Below are 24,259 nucleotides of genomic sequence, written 5' to 3'. Positions count from 1 at the left end.
CCTTGGCAGAAACCCACGCAGATGCTCAGTCAACAGCTATCTTCCTGGAGACAGTTTGGTAGAAGACGCCACGCAGCAGAGAGGTATAGTCTGGCACACGGAAGAGGTGGTGCTCCCCGTAGGCCACATCATAGTCTGCGCTTTTCCCCGTGACCAGGACACGGATGTTGGGCTCGTTGGCTTGGCTGCCCACTGCCAGCACATAGATCTCGATGTCAGCCTGCTGAGCTTCCTGCACAGCCCTCTCAATGGCCCTAGGGGTGATCCCTTGAGAGTTGCCATCAGAAAACACCAGCACCCTCTTCTTCGCCCCAGCACGGGAGGACCGCTGGTACAGCGCTGTGACGTACCGCAGAGCGGCATTGATGTCTGTGGCGTCGTTAATGAACTCCATGTTGTCAATGGCTTTGGCGATGACGGTGTAGTTGTACTGGAACTGAGCTTCCACTTTCTGCTGGTTCCTGCCACTGTACTGGACCACTGAGACACGCACGGAGTCGTCGGCAGGCTTGCTGGCCTCCAGGAACCGCTCTGCCAGCCGCTTCACAAACTTCTTGGTCGTCTCAAAGTTCTTGCTCCCCACGCTGGTGGAGCTGTCCACCAGCAGCGTGATGTCTGCCAGCCCGTTGAAGTTAACTGCAAGGGGAAAGGCCCAGAGCTCATCAGGTTGTGTTTCTCCTCCTGAGTCTCCCATAGAAAACTAGTGAATTCACCAGCTGTCTCAAAGTCTTCCTGCCTTGTCGGACTTGGGAAATCCCCACCCTCTGGGTATTTGCTAGCTTAGTTTCCCCTACCCCAGTTCTGTCCTACACTTGTCCTTTTACCCTTTCATTCCTTCTTTTGTTTGGTTTAGGCATGCTGCATTCCCAGGTACTCATCTGGTTTAGATAATCTAGTGACTCTTGTTGCTTAAATACTAAATACTTAAACACTTAAATAAAGTGCTGCCCTTCCATGTCTGGGGAACCACTTTAGCTCCAGAGGCTGGCTTCTTTCCATAAATCTGAGGATTGTATATGCTTCTGACCTGGAGGTGTACCCCACTAAATTCCTCCTTGTATTCACTTTTCAAGCACCTTTCTCAAATATCCCTGCCACAGTGCTGATTTTTCCTTGTCCTCCCACCACATAGCAATTGATCTCATAACCTGCCTCAGCTAAAGCCTGTGAGGGCTAAAATCTGGCACAGCCTTCTCTCAAGGTTTGAGGTGCCAGAAAATCAGCTGTCTAGGCTTTTCCCTCAGGTGCTTTGGGCTTGCGTGCCTGTGAGAAACCTTACGAGTGTCTGACAAGGCTTGCTCACTTCTCCATCCCAGGAGCCTCCCTGTTCGAGAGGTCTCCAAGCTATGCATTCCCATAAACACAAACTTCCACTTCCCCCCACCACAGCATCCACAACCCCTTCGTGTGGCATGAGTAGTCAATACTCACTTGGGCAGGTGTAGTCCGGACATTTCTTCTCTGTTAAGAAAATTAGAAAGAGTAAGGTCACCAGCTTACTCAGGAAAACCACTTCTCCTATAACTTCCCATGGAGCCACAGAAGGGACAAACACTCACCTCTGTCACAGCCACATTGTGCAAGGTACTGTGCAAAGGCTACAAATATGCACCAGAAAGTGCAGCGGTGCATGCTTGAAAAATGCTGTGGACAGAGATATCCTGCAGCAGGACAGGACCTGGACCCGGCTGCAAAGTGTTCTGAGACACGAGATGTTCTTGTCCTTTATTTAACTAAACCTTGAACTCTGTTCTCTTCCCTCAACATCTGCTTAAGAGCATGACTGGGGGAAGGCAAAGGAGGGCACCCTGCATCCCTCACCGTTTGGCTGAGGCAATGCTCACTATCTTCCTTATTGCTTCCATCCACAACCTTTCACCCACCTTGACAGACATATGAGGTGATGTTCTGCAAGAAGGTGTCATCGAGGAGCTCAGCATAGTTGTCCCTTTGAATGGACAGTCCCGGCCTGGTCGGTCTGCTTAAACAAGCAATGTCATTAAGGTGATCTGGATTTGGAGGGTTCCGGAAAATGTCACCTATCCCAAGGGAAACCACCTGCAGGGAAGTTAGAGTCCATCACTGGATGCGTTCATCATCTCACGCATTCATAAACTTGAACACGTGTCACTTTGTGAGAGTGCTTCTAGCGACACATGCCCCCCTGTCCTGGCCTTGGGTAGCAGAGACACAGGGATGCCCAGAAAGCCTGTACTATGACGCACAGCTGCTGTGTGGGGGTTCCCTGCAGGCAGGGTGCTTCCCCTGTGCCCTTACCGGGGTGACATCACACAGAGAGTTGAGTGGGGTAGGGTCCCGCAGCGTGTCGGAGCGTCCGTCCGTGATGACAATGGCGACGCGCTTGTCAGAGGTGAATCTCCGCAGCAGATTGTCCTTGGTGAACTGCAGGGCTTCTCCAGTGTAGGTGCCCCCAGCTATCCATTTCAGGTTCTTGACTGCCCTGCAAACACAGTCATCAGTAAGCCTGTGAGGTCTGCTCCATGGATACTGAAGGAGCCCCTGTGAACACATATCTGACATGCTTGTGAGGCAGGACAACATCCCTGCATGGGGCTCTGGGTGGAAAACTGGCAAGCTCCTTGGCCTCAGCATCACCAACAATGCCACCAACTGCAACTTTCCACTAAAGAACATTCAGCACCTTGCAGTTGCAGGAGCTGCTGGACTAGAGATGAAGGATGTGAGGTTAGTATGTATCTTGGTCAGGTCTCCATATGATGTGTTGAGACCGCACAGACTCACTGTTTGAGTGCCCCGATGTTGTCTATGTTGGCGTCCCCCATGGCCACTAGCTCCTGTGTGTTGTCATGACTGTACTGCACAACCCCAACACGGGACTCTCCAGCTTCAAACTGTTGGGAAAAACAGAAGCCAGTTAGGGTCAGATACCTCACGGGGCCCTGGAGAGCTCAGAAATCCTGCTGGTGGTTTGTACTGAACAACTTCATGGCCAGCTCTGCCACCTCTCTTCTGCCTTATTCCAGGCAGAAGGAGCCCCAACAGGAGTGGATGCACATTGGAACATTAGGAACAATTTCTTTACTGAAAGAGTGGTCAAACATTGGAACAGGCTGTCCAGGGAAGTGACAGAGTCACCATCCCTGGAGGTGTTCAAAAAATGGGTAGATGTGGCACTAAGGGACATGGTTTAGTGGGCACAATGGTGTTGGGTTGATGGTTGGACTTCATGATCTTAGAGGTCTTTTCCAACCTGATGATTCTATGACTTAGATTAACTATTAGGAAGAAGGTCTTTACTGTGAGGGTGGTGAGACACTGGAAGAGGTTGCCCAGAGAAGCTGTGGCTGCCCCCTCCTCAGCAGTGTTCAAGGCCAGGTTGGATGGGGCTGGGAGCAACCTGGTCTGGTGGAAGGTGTCCCAGTCCACGGCAGGGGCGTTGGAACTAGATCTTTAAGGTCCCTTCCAAACCAAACCGTTCTGTGATTCTGTGATTTACAGCTCATGTGCTATAGATGTATCTATTTATATTTATACCTTAAGGAAAGACTGGATCCCAAACATCCCTTCCAAATCACAGAGGTAAATTAAATTTCCCAGGCACAGTGGGTTACCAGGGAAGAGTTAGGAGAGTAAACATTCATGTCCCTCTTCAGACTGAAAGACTCACTACTGGGACAATATTGCTGTTTTGGGCTGCAAAGGTCCTTTTTAGTAGTGTGCTTAACTGGCCGCCTAAACCCAAGCTTGGGGGCAGATGAGGGTGCCTGGGGGGCTGGCCATCAGGGAACTAGCGGAAGTTGCAGCACAGTTCATGTGTTGTCTGCTCCAGCCACCTGAAATGCTCATCAGGACAAGAAGAGACTGACTGATCAGGTGAATGCTTTATGAGCCATCTGCTCTGGGACGTGGAAGAAGAGTTCATAGCCACAGCAGGCAGAGTCCCTTTGCTCAGAAAGAGTGAAATGTCTATATTTTGGGACAACAAACTTCTGTCTCATCTCCATCACTTTATGAATCTGTGAGGAATCAAGACCCACCACAGTTGCACACTTGAAGCTAAGCCTTGTGGAAGCATCTTCTCATTTTTCTGCTTGCAGTGAAAAATAAGTGAGTGCACACAAGTATATCTTTGTACTCGGTGGAAATCTCACCTTCACACGCTCATCCTTGCTCAGGCGGTCGATGACTTTGATGATGAAGTCCTTGGCAATCTGGAAGTTCTGCAGGCCAATGCTCTCTGAGCTGTCCAACACGAAGAGGAGGTCGACAGGACCACAAGTGCACTCTGCAGCAAGGCACAGGAGCAGAGGGGCTCATGTTTTCTGTCTGAGCATCTTGCTCAGAGTAGCAAGTTTTGCAGGGAGGCATACCAAAGCAAGCAGCTGATGTCTGCTTTTAGTCCTGACCAGGTGGGTGCCTGTGCCCTGCCTACCTGCAAAGCAGTGTAAAATAAGGTGGCAAAATAGCTGCATATGAGACTTGAGAGCCAGTTTACTAATTTTCCCATTTGCATTTTGCTCAGAGACCCTTATAAGTCATACAGCATTTCCAAGCTGTAAGTACCCTTAAAACACCCAGTAATTATTCCCAAATCTGTTTCCTCATAAGCCTTCCTCACTTCTTCCATTCATCCAGCCTAGGAGGACAGAGGTGACACTGGTGGGCTGGAGAAGGCTGACTCAGCTTGCTCCCCTCTTTCCCACAGCTGAAGGACATCATGTGCCCTTGGCTCTTCCTTCAAGGTTTTTGACTTCAAACCCAACCCATTGGGACAGCATCAGAGGAAAAAAAAAACAAAACCCAGCGCAATTCTCTGCAGATCAGCACAGGATTTCGAAGGAGGAGGATAGAGCTGGATCCACAGTGTGCCCTGAACTGACATCCCTTTCAACTGCAAAAAGGGTGGAGAAAATCTGCCTGCAGTTGGCTGGCACAGAGCACCTTGACAACAGTTTTCCAGTTGTAGGACCCAGCCGCAGCACCCTTGGGGAGAGCTCGCTGCCCTCCCCTGCCTTGCTCATGCTTGGTCCTCCCTCCTGGGCTCTCGTCACATCTCCATAGCAGAAGACAAGGAGCAGGGAAAGGGAGGGGTGCAAGCAAGAAGAAGGGCTAGCAAATGTTTGCAGAGCAACTTTGCCAAGTAACACTCACCGCAACAAGCTAGAGGAGAAGGGAGAGAAAGAGAGAACATTAAAAGGCTTGACACAAGGGGTTTTCACACAATAATGCAGACTGCAAGTTTGTGTTTCTGCAAATCCAGAGACACCTGGTCTGGACCATTCAAGCCTTGAAGATTGTGATGACCTGACCTGGAGCACTGCATGCAGCAGAGCTCTGTTCCTGCACACACTGATGCATTCTTATTTTAATGAAAATAAAAGCTAATCCTGGAGGGATTAAGTAAATCACCAGAGCATGGAGCTCAAACTCAGTTCCCTAAGTACCCTGCATCCTTCCAGCACTTCATTACTGGCAGTGGGACAGAAACCCTTTGCAGCACATGTGTACTGCTGCTCCCTGTGGCAGGACACCCCAGAACAGACCTCCTTTTCCTGAGGAGGAGAGTCAGGCCCTGCTATTTAAGAAGAAAATGTTGTAAAATGGTCCACACTAAGATTTCACACAACTATGCTCGTATTTTCCCTGAAGGGTAATTCTGTATGTACAGAGCCACAGACACAGCAAACTGGTTTGCAGCACGCACAAGCGAAGCTGTTGCATGGCCTGCTCTAGAGATTGAACTGGAAGTCCCTGGGTCGAGAGAAGGGACATCAACGCACAAAAGATTTGCCTCTTCTGGGTTGCTGTCCCATCTGCAGGGAGGCTCTCCCACCTCTCCCCCAGCTTGACTTAATTGTGAATCATGGAGAGGGAACAGTGCCCGTGACATCCCTCTGCACCTGCCTGCAGATGGCCCTGCTTGCTGCGGGCCAGAGAAAAAACAGCTACACCTCCTGCTCAGCAAGAAGCCGAGCAGGGCAGGAGGAGAAGAACAAGGATACTCACAGCACATCTTCATGATGATGTCCAAGATTTCACATTCCTGAAAACAGAGGTAAAGAAACATTTGAATAACAGTGAAGGCAGCTTCCTGTCTCTCAGGTGCTGCCCACCACCTGCTACTGCTGCTTTGTGCCCTCAAAGCAGGTCCTGATCGGGAAATGAGTGACGTACAAGTGGGGTGCAAGACAGAGGGGACTGGCTGGTGATGGACTGGCATGAAGGAAATCTGGCCAGTGAGACTTGCTGGGACAGTAATGGGGGGCAGCCACCACCCAGCCTGGGACAACAAGGTTCCCCCAGCAGTGACCCTCTCCCAGGAGCCATCATGCGGGCCAGGGGAAGCACAGACCAAGCAATCAAGCAGCGCTCCGATCCTGTCCCACTCACATCTGGTCCTGGAGGCCCCACAGGTCCTGGTGGTCCCTGTCAAAACAGAAGCGTGGAGAGTGCAGTTACAAAAGCAGCCAGTCCTATCTGTGTCATACTCTGTCAATACTTTGCTAAGCAATGCAGAGCCTGGAAAAGTCTCTGGGTTTCCCAGTTGCTGGCCCCTTCACTGCGCTTTGAGCAGGTATATATGCTTGCTTGAACGATGCCCTGGGGCTTCATGGGGGTGGGGGGAAGGAGACCCACTTCCATGCGTGCCATGCCCACCGAGGTGGGAAGACAAGGTCTTGCTGCAGGCAGCAAGCGCACACACCATGTGTGACATGGCTTGGTGCTGCCCCCACAGCACCCAAGGAATGGACGGATGGATGCCATTTGCTTGGAAGATACCTCTTCTGTAGCCTCCAGGCCAATGTGAGGCAACGCAAGCGAGTGGCGACTCAATATGAACTGATATGCTTTCAGGTTCAGGGTGGCCACTCCAAAAGGCCACTTGCCCTTACTGAACCTGATCGTACAAGAAAGCACAAGTGCCTGTGTTTTCTGCCCTGATTTGGGATGAATGTGATTTCAGATCCGTGTACTAGACTGCAGCAGCGGGTTTTTAAACTGCCTTGCCGCTGTTGTGAGCTAGGCCAAGCACAGCAAGTCTGCGGTGAGCCCTGCTGTCAGGAGCTCCATCAGCCCAGCATGTTGTGGTCATCAGTGCAAACCCTGCTAGAGTCCCCACTTACCGGGCGGCCTTCAGGTCCCCTGTGGCCCTTTGCTCCTTTGATGCCCCTGGGTCCAGGGGTTGGGTTCTGGAACGAAAACAAAACCAAAATCTACAGATCTGTGTGTGTCAGGGTACAGGAACTTCCCCTCCACGTGGCTGCTGAGCTCTGCTTAGCCACAAAAATGTTATCTGAGACTGCTGTACCCAGCCAAATGAGTTGGGAGGGTTGGGATGGACACTGGGAAAATCTCCATGCACAGGACAGTGGTGCAGCACAGGTGGAACCATTGGTGCTATCTGGAAGCATACAAAACCTTGCAGATATGATACCCACCTCAACCTAACAGATCTGGACGTTTGCCAGCCATAAGCTGTAGGACACAAAACGAACATCTGAAGAGAGCTCCCCTTGCTATCAGACACCACTCAGCAGCAAAGGACGCTTGCAGACTTACAGTCTGATGGGCTCTGACCCGCAAGCAAGGGAGTGTTAAAGACACAGCCCAAAGCTCCTGCACATTCAGCTTTATACAGATTACTCACATCATTGCCAGGGTCTCCAGCTTCTCCTTCATCACCTTTAGGACCGACATAGCCTTTTGTTCCCTGAAAAATAGTACAGAAGAGACTCCAGCATGGACAGCTGTTGTTAGTGTGGTGAAGTTGGTGCTGGCATGTGGTGACCTTGTAAGAGCTGGATTGGGGGACAGCGGGTGAGGAAGAGCAGTGCATGGGCTCCCTGGTACCAAATTGCAGTGCTATTGAGGGAGACAGCTCCTTAGGTGGCTTTCACTGTTACAGCACCATCCAGCTTCCCCTGGGTGGCAATCTCAACCCAAACTCTGGGTCCAGGGCTGCATTGGAGAGCAATCAGGCAAGGCTGCTGCCCTTGGGTGTTACTAGCAGTGCACCAAGGCAGGACACTTCAACCAGAAGCACCCACTGCAGGGAGAGGTGGGCAGAAAAAGGAGGGCTTTGGATGAACCCATTTCACCATGCAGCTGATGGAGAGGGTCTAGGAGCCAAGCCACTGGCCAGGGCAATTTCTGTTGGGTGTATAAGGAAGTAGCACACTTACGTTTATTCCAGGGTCACCTCTGTCTCCTGGCTGCCCCTAGGGATGAAGGAAAGGAAGCATATTAGGTCAGGCAAGCAAAAATAAGGTCTCACAGTTTCAAAGTACCATAAAAATCTTACTGGGGCGCCTGGGAATCCAATTGTGCCGTTCCCAGGAGGGCCATCCTCCCCCTGGAAAGGAAGGGAGAAATAAATGAGATAATGAAAAGCACACCCTTTATATAGCATGGCAGCAGGATCCTGTCCTCCTTGGAGAGTTTATCTCCACAGCAAAACATCTGTGCAAAAAACATGCAGTTGGTGGGTCAGACACTGGTGCAGGCCAGTAAAAGGCTATCTTGCTTATGTGACGTGCACAGCCACTGAGAGGAGAGTGACACTGTCCCTCTCAGAGACTGTGGATATAGCTGGAGGCTGGGAACAAACTGGGAAGTATCAGGTCTCTGTTGCTGGGAAGTACATCCCAAAATACAGCAATTTGAGCCTACAGATGTGATGGATATTCAAAAACAGGCTGCTTGCAAATTTTCCCAGCATCTCAGCTGTGTACGAATGCAATTTCTTTTCTCCCTGAGTTGGATCATTCTGTGTGGAACCAGCTTGTTTTACATCCTTTCCATATGACATGCAATCCCTCAAAACAAATACCACTCACCCGTTCTCCCATCAGGCCAGGGTCTCCAGGAAGTCCAGGTGCTCCTGGCAATCCCTTTGGGCCCTGGAAGAAGCAGAAGCAGCAGTCAAGCATTGCACACAATCCTTTGAGCTGGGAAGACAGTGCCTTCTGAGGCAACCAGCCACCGTCACGAGCCCATTATGGGAGGTGTTTTGCTTACACAAAAGCAATGTAAGGCCCACAGTGGGACTTGGGATTCAACTTGCTACCTGCCCTGGGGATGAAATCTGCTGGCAGATTCAGGTGGCTGCCCTTGGACAGCAGCTCCCCCAGCTTCTGTGATGGGAAGCCACATAGCTTGCTGTGTGGCTACACTGTCTCCACAAAACAGCCTCTTGGAGGTGGGGAAAAAGGCAGACATGACTTTAAGAACCCATGAAAAATGCCTCCATGTGTCTGCCTGGAATCTAGCACCTGAGTTTGTACCTACAACAGGTTTCCAAGCTCTGAGGGACTTGGGGACAGCCCTAATGGGCAGCATCTCCTGGTATTCCCTCCCCCCAGAAGATGCAGTGATGAAGAAGCACTGACCTCACCGCCGCGGGGGCCATCGTCTCCCCTGTAGCCCTTGGGTCCTGGGGGTCCAGCCTCACCCTAGGGAAACACAAAGAGCTCTCACAATGGGGATTTTCTCTTAGTGACACTCCTGTCCTGAAGGGCTGGTCCCTTCATTTTGTGATGTGGTGGGTGGAAGCGTCCACCTTGTGTCTTGCACTTCCTCCTCGGCCAGCCTCACAAGAAAGAGCCTATTGACGGGGGTTAACGCAGGTGGGGAGATGCTTCAGGAGCTCTGCCTGGCTCCCCCCATGCCCCCCTGCCTCCCCAGGCTGCAGCTCCTCACACTTCCTTATGCCCTGCTTTCTCTGCAAAGCCCCATTGCAGGCAGCCCTGGCTAGATCCCTGCTGAGCACGAGCCAAAAGAAGAAGCTTTCTGGGCCAAGGTGTGAAACTCCAGGCTTGGGATGAACATCATGTGCTTTCACTGGGAGGCAAGATACAGGAAGAACCAGCCTCCAAGCAGAGCCTCCAAGGCCATAAAAGCTGTTCCTCTCCTCCATACCTCAGTCTAGTAACAGAGGACCTAGTGGTGAAGAGGACCATGGAGGCAGGGATGTTGCTTTCTGGCAGCAAAACACAGCTGGGTTGCACAGTGGTATCTCATCAGCTCTGACAGAGGTGGCCCTTGGGGCAGACAATGGTCCTTGGTAGAGCAAGTCACCCTGAAGGTGACACAGACCCCCCTCCACAGAGGCCCTCCCTACACCGCTGGGCTCAGACATGTCTGGCTGGCAGAGGCCCTGTCATGGCTCTGGGGAGTTTCTGTCCTCAGGAGGCTGCAGAGCCCTCCCTGGCAGTGTTTGTTGGAACAGACCAAAGCTGTCACTCTGCCACATCCCATCTGGGCACACTCCATCAACTGCAGGGCTGGCCAGAGACAAGAGAGGAGTGGGAGGAGATTTTTTTTCTCCAAGAGTGCCAACAGAAGTCCAAGGGAGCCAGCTCCTCCACTTTCTGCTTGGTGCTAACAGCCCTCTGGGGGGTTTACTTGCCAGAAGATTGGTAATGATGGTGGGTAACTATTCGGTAATGATGCTCTTGATCACGGGTCCAAATATCAAGCAAGGCAGCATCTCACATGGAGCCAGATATGCAACCAGTCCCCATGCGATGGAGATGACAGCAAGAGGCAGAGGAAAGGCAGAGAGCAAGCTGTGGTGGGAGAGAGCGATGGCTCAGCAATAGGACCCTCCATCATCAGTGCTGCAGGCAGCAAGCATGCCAGTTCAAGACTCCTGACCTCTGAAATGTTTCCTGCGACAAGCCACACGACTGCAGCCTCCTGGTAAGCAGAAGGCAGCACTTGCTCAACGGTACCTGGGCTTCAGCATCACAGCAGTGCATGCCCAAGAGCTTCCTCCATATTTTCAGTGCATCAGAAGCACCTCTGAGCTTTTTGGGAGCTGCCTTAGGGCAGCAGCTCAGCCTAGGCCAACTTTGCAGCCACTCTCTCACCACCTGAAAGCTGAGGAAGCTGAAATCCTCTCTAGCTGTCATCTCTGCTCCTCTTTGCATGACAACAGCTGGGAGAAGCTGGTGCCAAACATTCGTGCACACCATATGCATCCTTCTTCCAAGGAACGGTGTACTTGCGGGTGCAGAGGACTTAAAATTACGCAGTGCAGCACAGAGCACTGAACTGCTCAAAGACATGTGATCTTATTTCTGCAGAAAAGCCCAGAAGAGAGAAAGCTTGGAAGGAGGGACAAGAACTCATGATTGTTCACACCAGCCAAAGTTGGATCCACAGCACCCTTGGCTCACGCTGGCCATACGTGTCCTCACTGTAGCACACAGCGCAAATCCCTCACAGCCCTGGAGAAGTTTATGAAGATGCAGGATTTTGGATTGGGAAATCTTTAGCAGCTCCCTGTCCACTACCTTTCTGGGTGCAACAAGAACTGCAGGAGGGATGGCACTGTGGCCAGGAAAAGAGAGGGACCATCAAAGTGCTCATGAGGATCAGGGAAAGCACATGTTGACCTTTAGCTTCTCTCAGATAGGAGGATGAAAGCGAATCACAGGTCAGCGGGAGCCCTTTCCTCTTGCCAAGAGAAATAAGCACCAAGAGCCAGAGCTTGCAGATAACACTTGAAAAACACTTGTGTTTGCCAAAGTCCTACTCTTGCCTAAGCCTAATTACGCATTTATTTTTAATTTGGCCAAGCAAAAGCATTCTTCCTTTCCTTATGGAAAAAAAATCCTCACTTTTCAACTGCTTTTTAAATCTCCCTGCAGTAGTGGAGGTGCTGGGACAGTCTCTGATCTGGGGAGGCATTGGAGCTGCTTCTGTAATGCTTCCCTCTCTAACAGGGGTTTGACTCAAGTTCAGTGCTGGGGAGGGAAAACTGTTGTCCCACAGGCTCAGTGACAGCAGGGAGACCATCCTTTCTCCTCCTCTTCCTCCCCACCAGTGAAGGCTGACTGGAGATAAGATCTGTCCCAGCCTAGCTCCCTAGAATGCTTGCACAGCTTCGCCTTCCAGGCTTGCATCAAATCTCCACCTTCACTCTGTCATCGTCTGCTCAGTCCTTCTGCCTTGAACCTGGAATGAGCCTCTACGACACAGAGAGCAGCTCCAGTCCTTTCTCCTTTGCTGGTGTCAGCCTGCAGCACCAGTCCGTTATACACACATATACCTTCCTACCAAGGCCTCCTCCCAAAATGACACTTCTCACCGCAGCTGTGCCCAACAAGCTGGATGCTGCCAGATGCTCTTTGGTTGTGGCAGGAGCTCGGCTCAGCTACAGACAGTAGGATCTGGACAAGTCCTCCTGTGTGAATTTGGTGCTCTTCACTAGCACAAGATAGGCTCGAGGGAAGCCCAATTGGCTTGTTCTCTTCCCAGGCTGCGGCATGGTTCAGGTCTGCCGTGGGGGTCACCACAGGGTCATGCGACAGTGTGAACACAACAGTGGCCCACTCACTGCTGTACTACACTCCAGATCTCCTTCAGGGCTCTTCAACACTCGGCTGACCATAAAGGAGTTCAAAAGCTGTCTCATCTTTGTCCACACACCGATCTCCATGCTTCACCCATTGTGGAAGTCCTGCTCCACCAGTGTGGGAACATTTATCTCAGTACTTCCCTGTATCTTGGGCTCTGTCAAAACTCTGATGGTAAGGGTAGGAGGGGAGTTGTCCCACAGAGCACTGTCCAAGTGCGACATCAAGGCATGCTTGCTCAGGTGCAAAGACCCTGTTGGCCATTGCAATCCGTGCTATTGCAATGGACGGTTAACTCAGCAACACCTCCAGACCCAGAGTTATCATCTGGGAGCTGGGTACGTCTTTGGGAAGCAAGAGCCATTAATTGTGCAGGGGACAGAAGCCTTCCTCAGGCTGGAGGTGGGCAGCTCTGCTCTCCAGAAAGCCCTTGGGGTCTGAGATCCATTCCTCGAGGTGCACAAGGACAAGCAGATCCCAGAGCAGGAGGGCCAGACCTTGCAGCAAGCAGACTTGAGCACTAGCTTTGGGACAGACTGTCTCTGTAGACGCCAAGGGTGTCAGGGACACCGCAGGGGTCCCATCAGACTGTCCTCACTGACACAAGATGTCTTACTGACTCCCTTGACCGAGGTGAGCAGCATCTGGCCCCAAAGCCTGAACAATTTGTGTGTTGCTGCAGCTTGCACTTGCCAGTTTCCAAATCTGTCAGACGTGTTGACATCTGTTTCCATGGGATTGGGAAATGGCATGGAAGTTGTTCTGTCCCCAGCCCAGCAGCCAAGTCTCCATTTTTTTAGCCCTTTTCATATTCTGAGTTGTCCTAGAAATCCCTACCCCACTCTCCCCACTGCCCCAACCACTTCCACCTGGTTAATCCAAGCTCTTACCTGGTCACCAGGTGGTCCAAGGGGTCCTTCCCGCCCTTGGTCACCAGGGGGTCCAGCATCTCCCTGAAAACACACAGAGTGTATGAGAGGGACAGGAGTAGGGTGCAAAGGGGGCCTGTGTGCAATGAGGAGCAGGGATGCAGATGGGGAGGGACATCCTCACCTCTCATTGTTGATGCTTTCCCCTCTCCTTTGCTAATACTCAGCACCCTGAGCTGGGTTAAGACTGTTTGCAGAGAACTGACAGCCCAGGAGAGCCTGAAAAACCTGAGTCTCGGTGTTTCTGCACCCCAACAACTCCAACAGAAGGAAACGCCCAAGGACTGGACACAGCTCAGTTCCACTTTTGCTTAACCAGTGTGGAAAGGGACAGTGTTCCACCAGTCCAGCAGAGCTGTGTCCCAACAGGGCAGCATGTCTGCCAGACTCAGGCTGGCTCCAGGGCACCCTCCCCATCTAGACCCATGGCCAGGAGTGAACAAGCCAGGGAGGCAAAAGGAGAACCATGAGGCATGGCCTCCCAACTGTGCCACTGAAGGACTTGCTGCAAGTTCCTGGCAATTCAGAAAAAAGCTTTCCCCCCTGCAGAGTGGAGTATTACCCCTTATGGGGCTGCATGACAGGTAAGCGCAAAGCTTAGCACGTTACAGCCAAGCCACCAGCAAGATCAGCCAGCACCAAATGCTGCAAGACAAGTATCTTTGCACGAGGTGCTGCTCTGTCTGCAGCCCTGGGATGTGGGGCCGGGCAGTCCCCAGCCTGCGGGGAAAGGAAGCGTTCAGAAGCTTCCTGTGACAGTCACACCTAACTTAAAACTCTGAGGAAAGCAGTTGAAAGCTTGGTGATCTAAAGCTGTTGTTTGCAAGCCAGAAGCTTCCAGATGCCTAAGCCAAACAGTAAATATAAAACACAACTTCCAAAGGGGCCTGAGTGCTGGTGGAGACGTTTCTGGCGAGGTTACGCAGCCTCGTGCTTGGACTAAAACTTGGAAGGAAGCAGCCCATCATCTGCTGAACAATTTAACTCCAGGACACTGGCGTGCCTTCATCTCCCGCGCACATCTGCCCCGCACACCATGTGTGGCTGCACTGCTGTTCCATGAGCAGTAAACAGGAAGTGGGAGGCTGCCAGCAGTCCCCTGCCAGAGCTGCCCCCTCCCCAGGGTTGACCTCTGCCCCCTACTCTGAGCTGGTGGTGGGTACTGGCTGTCCTTAGCCACAGGGACAGGAGAAGAGCAACGCAGTGGCAGACACTCAGCAGTGCCAGGACACATCTGGCCATCCACCAGGGTGCTGCTGCTGGACATCCTGGCTCTTGCCACCCCCACCCTGTGCAGCAGCACCCCTCCTCCTTCCCCAGTGTGCGTGGCACCTCTGCCGCTTGCCACATATTTGTCCTGGCCTGCCGAGGGCTACTGCCTGTCCCTCCCATGCTCGCACTCAGTGACTCACCCTGGCAGGCAGGAAAAATACTTTCCTAGTGACTTCCACCCGAAAGGGGAGGGAAGGGTGTTCCCCTTCCCATCTGCACTAACACACACTGTCCTGCTGCTAATGGCACCTGTGCCCTCCTTCACAAGTCACCAATACCTCATGCAGCCCCTGATACTGCAGAGGAAAACACCTTGCCTCTTGGCTGTCCATCAACTGGCTTTGTAGCTGTGAGGCAGGGGCTGACCGCTTTCTGCCTGCTCTCAGCTTGCTGGGCATACTCTCCTCTGGGTTTTGGTTGTTTGGTGATTAGCTGCCAGCACAAAGGGCCAATTGCTGAGGAACAACAGTGGGTCCCCCCTGGGCTAGCAGGGGCAGCCTGAGCTTGACCAGAGACACTGCTGGCCTGTAGGCTGGTGGAGTTAGCCACCAGGCACCTATTTCTAGTCCCTGGCTGCCAAGTGCACCCTGCTTGCAAGCAGACTCCAAAAGCCCTGCAGACGCAGTTACCGGCTGTCCTCTTGGCCCGCGGTCGCCCGGTGAGCCTGGGGGGCCTGTTTCTCCATTGCTGCCCTGAAAGCAGAGGGTGGGAACACAAAATCAGGACCTGCTCCCAGCAGGAGAAAAGTCCTCCCTCATTGCCCACCTCTGAGCAGGCTCACCACGAACCCTCCTCCTTCTCCACAGGGTACCAGACCCTGCTTGTGCCCTGCCATCACAGTGCCTGGCAGCAGTGCCCTCACTTACACGTTCTCCAGGAGGACCATCTGCACCTGGAGCGCCCTGTGGAGAAACAACAGGGGTGGTCAGTTGGTGGGAATGGCTGGCAAGCATGTGTAGGGGACATCACGGGCATGGGCAGAGGACTCACCTCATCACCTGTCTCTCCTGCTGGTCCAGGCTCACCCTGGTTTCCAGGCGTGCCCTGGATTGAACAAGCCACAGGGGTGCAAATGAGACAAGTCAGCAGGTTTTAGAGCAAAGCCCTGCACACTTGCAGAGCTTTGGGCGAGCTCTGCTTTGAAGCCAAGGCTGGAGCCGGGGACCTCTCCCTCTCACAGGGGGCAGAAGATGCTCACGCACAGGCATTTCACCCACCTTCTCTCCAGGGCTGCCGGGAATCCCCCGTCGGCCAGGTTTTCCATCGTCCCCAGGTTCTCCCTTCAGAAGGACACAAGGCACCATCAAGACTACATCCAGCGCCCAGCAATGGCTTTCAGCTCCCACAGTGCAGAGGCCATCAGGAGCCCTGGTGCACCCCAAGCCCCTTTCTGGGGCTCCCCATCCCCAGCAGATCCCACACACACACTCCACCTGCCCAGTGCGAGCCACTTTTCCACAGCAGCCCTCCAATGTCTCAGGGATGCTTATGCCAGGCTTGTGGGCACTAGCAACCTTGGGCACACTGGGAGTCTCACAAGCCAGATCTTTCTATGGGCAGCATCCTCTAGCATAGTCTTGCTACCAAGCAGTGCGAGGAGGCCAGTGATGGGTAAATCTCCACCCCTCCCTCTTTCAGGAGAGGGGTCCCAACACCCCTGCTTCTGTATGTGGCTAAGTGGAGCAGCTCACCTTTCCTCCCTTGGGCCCATAAGCACCAGGATCTCCCTTGGGTCCAGGCGGGCCTTGAGATCCCTGTTGAAAATAAAGGCAGCATCCTTGAAAACCAAGCCTGTATCGTTATCTGTGGGAAAATGGACAGGGACTGAGCACCCCAGCAACCTGTCCTGCAGCTCCCTAGTGAGACAGACAGAAGGAACATGTACTCCGGAGCAACAAGGGGATAACATGGTACTCTTGCACCATGGAGCCGTACAAGCAACACTGCGGCCATGTTGCTGAAACACTGCAAAACTGAGCGTGCTTCTGCAGCTCTGAGGGAAATGCAGAAAAAGTGGTTGTTGGGCTGCTGGGGCTGGACTGTAGTGACACTGGTGCCACCATGGATGTGTTGTGCTGGGAGCACGGAAACAAGCAGGGAAACTGGAGAAATGCAATTCCAGAATAATATTTTGCAGAGCCCTCCAAAATCCTGCTGGTCACAGCAGGCTGAAGTTGGTTACTCTTGGGCTTACCTATCCAGCACTGAACTCTTCTTTGCTGAGTTCCCTGTGCTGAAACAGCCACCAGCCAAATGCTCCACCAGCATGCAACTTCCCAGGCAGCCCTATGCGATGGTAATCAGCTTCCAGGCAAGGACAAGGCAGACTGCCCTGGGGACACCTCCAAGGTGCCACGCCTGGGATAAGCATTGTGTATCTAGAGGCATATTTATAAGCGTGGTAACTCCCTCCCACAGCACCCCTTCTTGGGGGGCACTCTGCTTCCACACGTTTCATGGCAGACCTGCTACTTTGGTTCATTTGCATGCAAGGGGCACCCCCAGAGTACATACGTCAAATCCAGGTGAGCCTTTGCAGCCAGGTAGCCCAGGGTATCCAGCTTCACCCTGTCAGACAAACAAAGCAGAGGTCTCTGTGAGCAGTGCCTGTGGGAAGACCCCATCCATTATCCCAGCACCCTGAAAGGGACATCCCAGCCTTGTCCCTGGCTGGTAGGTGGATGGCCCTGCAGGGAGGGAGCCCCACTGCACCCATGGGACACTGGCTTTGTTCTGGCACCCCACAATGGTTTTGGAGGTGTGTCTGGGCAAATGCCAGGGTCCTCAGTCTAAGCGAGGTGCACCAGAGCCAAGGTTTACCTTCATGCCATCGATGCCATCAATTCCACGCCTGCCCTTCTCACCCTGAAATGGAGAATAGGGACCATGAAGAAGTAATTTCTAAAGACCCTTCTCCTGCTAGGCATCAACCAGAAAGAATACATGGTGCAAAAGCAGAGGCTGACCTTGGCTCCTTTGGCTCCTCTCGAGCCCTGTGAAGAGAAGGAAAGATATGTTAGGTCCCCATGCAGAGCAGATCCATCCTCCCACCACGCTGTGGTCCCCACACTAACTCAGTCTGAGGGTGCAGGCATTCACCATTCCCCTGCATGCTGCTGGTCTCTCCCATGCTGCCTGGCTGTGCCCACTGCACAGTGCTTGCCTGGTCCCCAAGGCTGCGTCAGCTGCAACCGGCCTGCTCCCGGCACAGGTGGTGCCAGCAGGAGGGACAGATGCAGGGGCAGCCCAGCCTAACCAAGAAGGGGGACACAGAGACGCCTTCCTCCTCCCATCACATTCTCACTATCCTCACCTTTTCTCCTCGACTTCCTTTGTCACCCTAGAGATGAAAAGAGAGAGAAAAATGGGAGAATGAAAACACTTGCAGCGCACAGCCTGTGGCCCATCTAGGAAGCATGCCCATGATCCTGCAGCCCCACATACCTTCATTCCTTGGTAGCCAACAGGTCCCATGTCCCCTGGCCTGCCCTACAGGATGGAAACATGGCGTTACGGAGGCAGATACTGTCACCACCATCACCATGGGGCAGATTCCCCCCAGGCTCTTGACATGGGACTCAGGCCCCAGCTGCCATACCCTCTTGCAGGAGGCTCTCCCCTAACCACGCTGCTCACTTGACCAGTCTAGGAGCATGGGATCATTGTGGAGGGCAGAGGGGACCTGCCTTCACCTTGACCGTCTCCAGTCCTTCCTGGGGGTGAGGGAAACAGGGCGCTTGGGGACACACCATCTGGGATGAAAGGGAAGGGCAGAAAACCCTTAGGAAGGAAAAATCTGTGTGTGCATGACACGGGGTTTCTAAATTGGGAATGCACAAGCTGAGTAACTGCACATTCACATGTGTGGGAGAAACGCACCTCCCAAAAATAAGTGTACCTAATAAAAAAAAAGGAGAGGAGGAGGAAAATAGTTTCCTCATGTTATTATCTTATTATTTACCAGAGGTTTCCCTGTAACACTGCTGCGCTTGTCACGTCAGAAGATGTGGGAGGGAGCCTAGAGTCCACCCCTGGGCTGGCATACATGAGTCAGAGACGTGTCCTCCAGGAAGAAGGGCTATTTTGGGTGAGGAACAAGGAAGCCTTGTAGCAACAGAGGAGGGGGCCACCCCACTGCCTCCCAGGAGCTGCTGCTCAGCAGGATGGCTGCAGAGGGGGACAGCTGGCTGTGATCCCGCTGACTACCTCATGGAAACAGGGTGACGCAGGGGCAAGGGCTGGTGAGGATGCACCCAAGAGGTCTGGCCAGAAGTGGCCAAAAAATAGTCCCTGCACAGAGTCATCAGGCATGGTCCTTTACTTACCGGGTCTCCAGCCTCTCCTTTCTGGCCAGGAAGACCTGGCTTGCCTCTTTCTCCCTGCAATACAGGACAGAAATAAAGTTAGCTCATGATCCCTAGGAATAGCATGATGACCTGTTGAAAGGAGAGTAGGGAGGATGGTAACAACAATGCTCCATGGATGGGGGGAGCAGATGATGCCGGCTGCATGAGAGCATGGTGCAGGTCCTCATCCACCTCTCCATGAGGCAGTGGTAGCGTGTTGGGGACTCATGCCCCACTGGTCTCTGAGCATCCTGTGAGCCCATCCCACAAATCTGGTCCCTCACCTCATTGCCTGGGTCGCCAGGAGGTCCGGGGGGCCCTCGGGGAGGCTGCAGGAGAGAGCTATGGGTTAGACAAGTCACGAAAGCACAGCCTGGAGCCATGGGGATGTAAGGGAAGGAGACAGGGGGTCTCAAAAGCCTGACTCACCTGGCACTCGAAGGAGCAGCACTGCCCAGAGAGAAGGAGAAAACAGCGTTAAAGGCAGCAGGCAGCACCAGGTCCAGGCTGCACCCTGCTTGGGGGGAGGGGGTGCCACCGAGCCCCTGCTTGGCTGTGGGTGACCCACAGGGGACAGGCTCAGGTACAGGAGCAGGGTTCTGGGGGGACACTCACCGATTGCTCTGTATTAAGCTTCTGCAAGACAAGAAAACAAAGAGAGGGGGGTTGAGAGGAATGGGTGAGCTCAGGGAGGGGGCTGGCTGGGGAGGTGGTGGGTGATGCTCACAATCATGTCAATGATGGTGTTGATTGTTTTCTCCACATCCACCTCTCGGGTTGGCTTCAGGCTGGTGGCGGTGAAGTTGCGGCGGTAGGCATGGTCTGTGGCGATAATGTTGAGCCGTTGGTCCTAGGGTTGGGGAGTGGGGATGGCAGAGTGAGAGCTGCAGGCACCTGTGCAGGACCTGTGCCCAGAGACCAGCCTGGGGACCTGCACCGTCCCTCCAGGGAGGGGTCCTGAGGTGCACTCAGAGCCTCCTTTGCCATGCTGGGGGTCCCGTGGTTCCACTTGGGACCCCTGAAGGGAGCATCCCTGCTGCGTGGTCCCTACCAGGTGGTTTGGGGAGATGGCGACGGAGAACACTTTGATCCCCAAAAGTTTGGCTTCATTGGCAGCATCATCCAAGCCTCCACAGGGTTCCTTGTATCCTTCCAAGGGGTGTCCATCAGTCACCACTATCAGGTATTTATTCTCCTTGTGATGGGAGCCACTGCAAGGGTTTAAACACAGGATTTAAGGTTGCAAGGTTTTAACAGATTTAGCTGGACAGTAGTGGCTTGGGCAGCTCTGGACACTCACCCCAGGCAGTGCCCCAGCCTATGGTCAGGGCATGCCTCATTTGAGCAACGCCAGAGCACTAGCAACCTATTTCATGCCTAGGTGACCTCCTCTCCCACCCTAGGGACAGCTCTGCACAATGCATAGGGATGTCCTATCCCAGAAGCTCTCATCCTCCATCCACCACAGCCATACCACCAGCATCATCCCCTCTGCCCGCCCTGATGCCACTGCCTTACCTGATGAGCAGCTCCTCGATGCCCCGCTTTATGGCACAGTCAGTGTAGGTGCCCTTCCCAATGTAGTTCACGGCTGAGACGCGGTTCTTCAGCTCGTTCCGGCCACTGGGCATCGAGGTGAGGCTCTTAATAAGCACAACCTCATCACTGTAGTGCAGTGCCCCAGCGTTCCACACCAGGTTGCGGTCACAGCGATAGTACCTGCACGGACACACCAGGACATGTGCTTTCAGCACCTTCATCCATGCCCTGTCATCACCTCCACTTCTCTTGCACTGGCCTGCCATGCAAAATGCAAATCCTCCGCCAAATATTTCAGGGCTTTGCTAGGGCTCCCTGCTGTCCTACAAGACCAGGATGTGCTTCATATGCAAAGCCCAGCCATGGGAACAGAGCAGCTTATCCAGCAGGTGGAATGGCAAAGGGGTGCAGCTGGTGGGCGTTTGCAAGGGTCAAACAGTTCGACAGAGAGGTTTCCCAAAGAGGTACCAGGCCACAGTGGCTGGAGCTGAGCAGGAGGTGCTGAGCCAACAGCCAGGTGCATGTGTGCAAGACAGATAACGGTCGAAACACCCCACCCAGGCCTGCAGTAAGTTTTCCACTGCAGGATGTGTCAAAATTAAAGAGGGATGCCTCACTCTGAAGGATTCTCTGACTTCGAGACGGACGAGTGTGCGTGTGTTAAAGCCCTGTCCTGTGTGCTGACACAGGGTGCACTTGTGACTCTCTTGGACAGGGGCATCACAGCTCCCTGTTCTTTGACCAGTGCCCCAAAAAGGGTCTTTTCAGGATGCTGGGGCCAATCCCAAAAGGATGGGGTTGCACAGCTCCCTCACTTCCCCAAGCTCATCTTCTCTCTGGCCAGCAGAACTTTTCCCACCTGAGCATTGCCCACTGCTGTCCTCTCCACTCCACCACCGCCAGTTGCCTCACCATCATCTGTGCCGACCATGCCACGCACACTGCGGGTGTCTGGCAGTATGGCATGCACAATGGTGGGTTGCAGAGCCGGAGCAGGTAGAGAGTGGCAAGGTGCTCACAGAGGTGTTTGGGATGGACTCGGGAGGTCCATCTATCTGTCTGCATGCAGCAGGGGCTCTGGACAAAGCCCAGAGCCTTGCTTAGGAGAGAGTCACAGTGCACTGATGGATGTCTGGCAGGTTCCCAAGCACGAGGCTGCTGGTCACTCAATGCCTTGTAAGGTAGTTCTCCTGCCTGGGCAATGGGCAGGTGATCTGCTAACCCCCTCCCACCTGTCTTGAGATGGGCGCCTTGCCCCTCCAGCTCATGCAGCACCGTGACATCCCCATGGTGCCCCTTTGGGCAATAGCACACATCTCCTGTTGTCCTGAGGGGCTCAGCAAGGCCCATGTGCCTCCAGGACTTGTGGTATGCCCATGCATCCCTGGGTCTCCTGCCAGCAGGAGCCATGGCCTTTGCCTCAAGCTCTTCCCCCCATCACCCTCCTCTGGGATCTGTGAGCTTCGGTTCTCCTGGGCATCTTTAGGTGCCCTCACCCTGGGAAAGCCAGGGTCAGACCTGGGTTGGTGGCTGCAAGACTGGGTGAAGAGGAGGCAGATAAAGGGCTGGGCAGTGTGGTGGATAAGGGGCAACCAAAGCTGGGTTCAGTGCTACAGGGTATCCTGGGGGCTGCCAGTTGCAAGGGAGGGTTTGCTCTGCAGGGTGCCCATGGGTGCTGGGTTTAACATCAGCAGTGCCCTGCTGCCACCCAAACACCCGGGTAGTTCTGGGCCTGAGCAGCCAGTGGCATGGGGATCAGCATCGCTTTGGCGAATAACTGCTGAATAACCACCCGGACAGATGGGTCTGCCAGAGGTGGTGGGGCTATGGTGCCATGTCTGGCACTCCAGGAAGACCTTGCTTTCCTGAGGGCAGGTGCAGGCAGCCCTGCTAAAGGCACACTGCTGCCTGCAGCATGGACAGAGCAAAAACAGGGCGGCCAAGGACCAGGAGAGGGAGGAGACACTCCTACCCCCCTCCTCAGCATCTCTGCATTCTTCCTCTCTACCCCCTCAGAGGAGCACACAGAGCAGTCTCAGCATCCCATCCCACACAAGGACCCATCCCTAAAGCAGCCTGGACAAAACCTTGGGAAATGTACCTGTTTGTCAGCTTATCAATGAACCGATTGGTGAAGTCTTTCACTTGGGTAACCAGGTCCCCAAAGGGCTTCACCCTCAGCGCGACACTCTCTGAGGTGTCCAGGACGAAGAACAGGTCCACAGGACAGTCTGGGAAGAAGCAGAGAGGCAGGAGTTGGCAGGCAGCCAGGCAGACCCGCTGCATTGCCTCCCCAGCCCAGGCTCCCCACATGGCCCACCCTCCTGCAGCCCAGCTCGCCTTCTCACAGGCTCCCAGTATCTGTGCCGAGACCACTTTCACATCCTAACCCCACGTGAGACACACGAGCACACACACACAGATGACGTTGCTCATTTCAGTTTTGGCATCAAGGGTAAGCCAGATCAAGCACATATTCAGAAAACATCACTTTGTGGCATTCGACAGCTTCCTATAATTTTTTTTTCCATTTACAGTCTAAGGATATCTCTGCAAGACTAACACCAGTTATATAAAATAACATGCAGCTGCAGCAACCATTTAAAAAAATAAAACCAAGACGTGATAGCAATTAATGCAATAACTAATGTTTTTCTGACACATCCTGGCACAAACATAATTGCAGAGGAGAGTAAAAATGAAAATGCCCCTTAACAGAGAGCTAAACCAGTGTCAACTCTTGTCCCACTCTCCTGCATCCCAGAGCTACTAGTAACACCTGACAAGACAGAGCCAAGGAGAAGGACCCCCAAAAAACATTAAAACTGGGTACATCTTGGAGATCCTTTCTAATCCTACATCGCTCTCCTCGGCAGACACAACTCTTCCCTGAAACGTCCCAACAAAGCTGCAGCAGTGTCTGCCCAGGAGGGAAACAGCAGCTGGACTTCTCTGCTGATCCCAGGGAGGAAAAACACCCCGGGAAGAAGTCTAAGCTTACCTTCTGCATTTGTGGCCCGGGTGGTGATTTCTGGGCGCTGAGCCCACAAGCCCCCCCACAGGAAGCCAGCCAGGAGCAGCAAAGTGAATAGAAAGTCTTGCAGCCTCATTTTGCTTGGTTCAGATTACCATTGAGCTGGATCAAAGGAAAAAAAGCAGGGAAGGAGAACCTAGCAGCCAAGAGAGGACGTGGTCTGCAGGCAGGAGTCGCTGAAGATATTTTTTACCGCTTCCCCCTTGGTTTCCGTGGGAGGAAGAGCAGGCAGGAGGGTAAGGGTGAGGAGGAGACTTCTCCAGACTGAGGACGGAGGGAGGGATCAGGGGCTGTCAGCTGTGAGTTAGAAACAAATGAAGCATTTCTCCTTACCCTTTTTCTGTACCAGCGATGGCACTCTGGCCATTAGTGCCTGGGATCTTTACAAGTCTCACGTAGGGAGCCCTGGCATGGTTAGTGCCCAGCATTAGCACCCCTCCTTGGGGGTCAGCCTGCTCCATGGGACAAGGGGGCTTGGGAAATCTGCCAGACTTCTCCCTCTTGTAATCTGGGGCAGGGTGACAGGCATTTGCATCACATCCCCACCTGCGTGAGAGCTGAGATGTGTTGTCCTGCTAACCAGGAGAGTCCCCCTCCAGCAGAGCTGGAACTGTCCCACAGCCACACAGGGACGCACCACATTTTTGGAGAAGAACCTTTCTCCCTGACTTTCGTGGCTTTCTGCTCAACCCAGTCAGGAAAATGAGGGGCAAGCTGAGAAAATCCCTAGACCGGGAACAACCCCCTCAGGCCATGCTCAGGGCAGGGAGCAGGGACAGAGCTGTAACGGGCTCC

General features: G+C 53.4%; 1 protein-coding gene across 1 annotated transcript; it reads right to left on the bottom strand.

Annotated features, from left to right (window-relative positions):
- Nucleotides 1-25: 25 nt before the first annotated feature.
- On the bottom strand, nucleotides 26-23,925 carry COL6A1 (collagen type VI alpha 1 chain). The gene is made up of 36 exons (XM_086465999.1): nucleotides 23,798-23,925; nucleotides 23,658-23,728; nucleotides 22,532-22,661; nucleotides 20,410-20,610; nucleotides 19,943-20,102; nucleotides 19,619-19,741; nucleotides 19,507-19,527; nucleotides 19,321-19,341; nucleotides 19,176-19,220; nucleotides 18,871-18,924; nucleotides 17,990-18,034; nucleotides 17,859-17,885; nucleotides 17,512-17,538; nucleotides 17,366-17,410; nucleotides 17,060-17,113; nucleotides 16,237-16,299; nucleotides 15,763-15,825; nucleotides 15,536-15,589; nucleotides 15,412-15,447; nucleotides 15,175-15,237; nucleotides 13,235-13,297; nucleotides 9,372-9,434; nucleotides 8,820-8,882; nucleotides 8,285-8,335; nucleotides 8,166-8,201; nucleotides 7,631-7,693; nucleotides 7,107-7,172; nucleotides 6,373-6,408; nucleotides 5,989-6,025; nucleotides 5,134-5,142; nucleotides 4,134-4,267; nucleotides 2,764-2,873; nucleotides 2,278-2,461; nucleotides 1,884-2,058; nucleotides 1,432-1,461; nucleotides 26-636 (listed from the first exon to the last, which is right to left on the bottom strand). Exons 1-36 carry the CDS (start codon nucleotides 23,923-23,925, stop codon nucleotides 26-28), a joined length of 3,162 nt encoding a protein of 1,053 aa, XP_086322125.1.
- Nucleotides 23,926-24,259: the final 334 nt, after the last annotated feature.

This window comes from Leptosomus discolor, chromosome 5, assembly GCF_034619465.1.
Source record: "Leptosomus discolor isolate bLepDis1 chromosome 5, bLepDis1.hap2, whole genome shotgun sequence".
NCBI classification, from domain to species: domain Eukaryota; kingdom Metazoa; phylum Chordata; class Aves; order Leptosomiformes; family Leptosomidae; genus Leptosomus; species Leptosomus discolor.
The sequence above is the reverse complement of the archived record's forward strand: the minus strand, read 5'-3'. Positions and strand labels throughout refer to the sequence as shown.

What these genes read in the sequence shown, in the direction of transcription:
- COL6A1 (XM_086465999.1), bottom strand. Translation starts at nt 23,925, where the DNA reads ATGGAGCAGGCTGACCCCCAAGGAGGGGTGCTAATGCTGGGCACTAAC. An exon ending in TTGGCTACCAAGGAATGAAG is followed by an intron (nt 17,886 to 17,989) that starts GTATGTGGGGCT and finishes TTTCATCTCTAG; the next exon opens with GGTGACAAAGGAAGTCGAGG. An exon ending in TGGGGCCTCCAGGACCAGAT is followed by an intron (nt 6,026 to 6,372) that starts GTGAGTGGGACA and finishes CTCTGTTTTCAG; the next exon opens with GAATGTGAAATCTTGGACAT.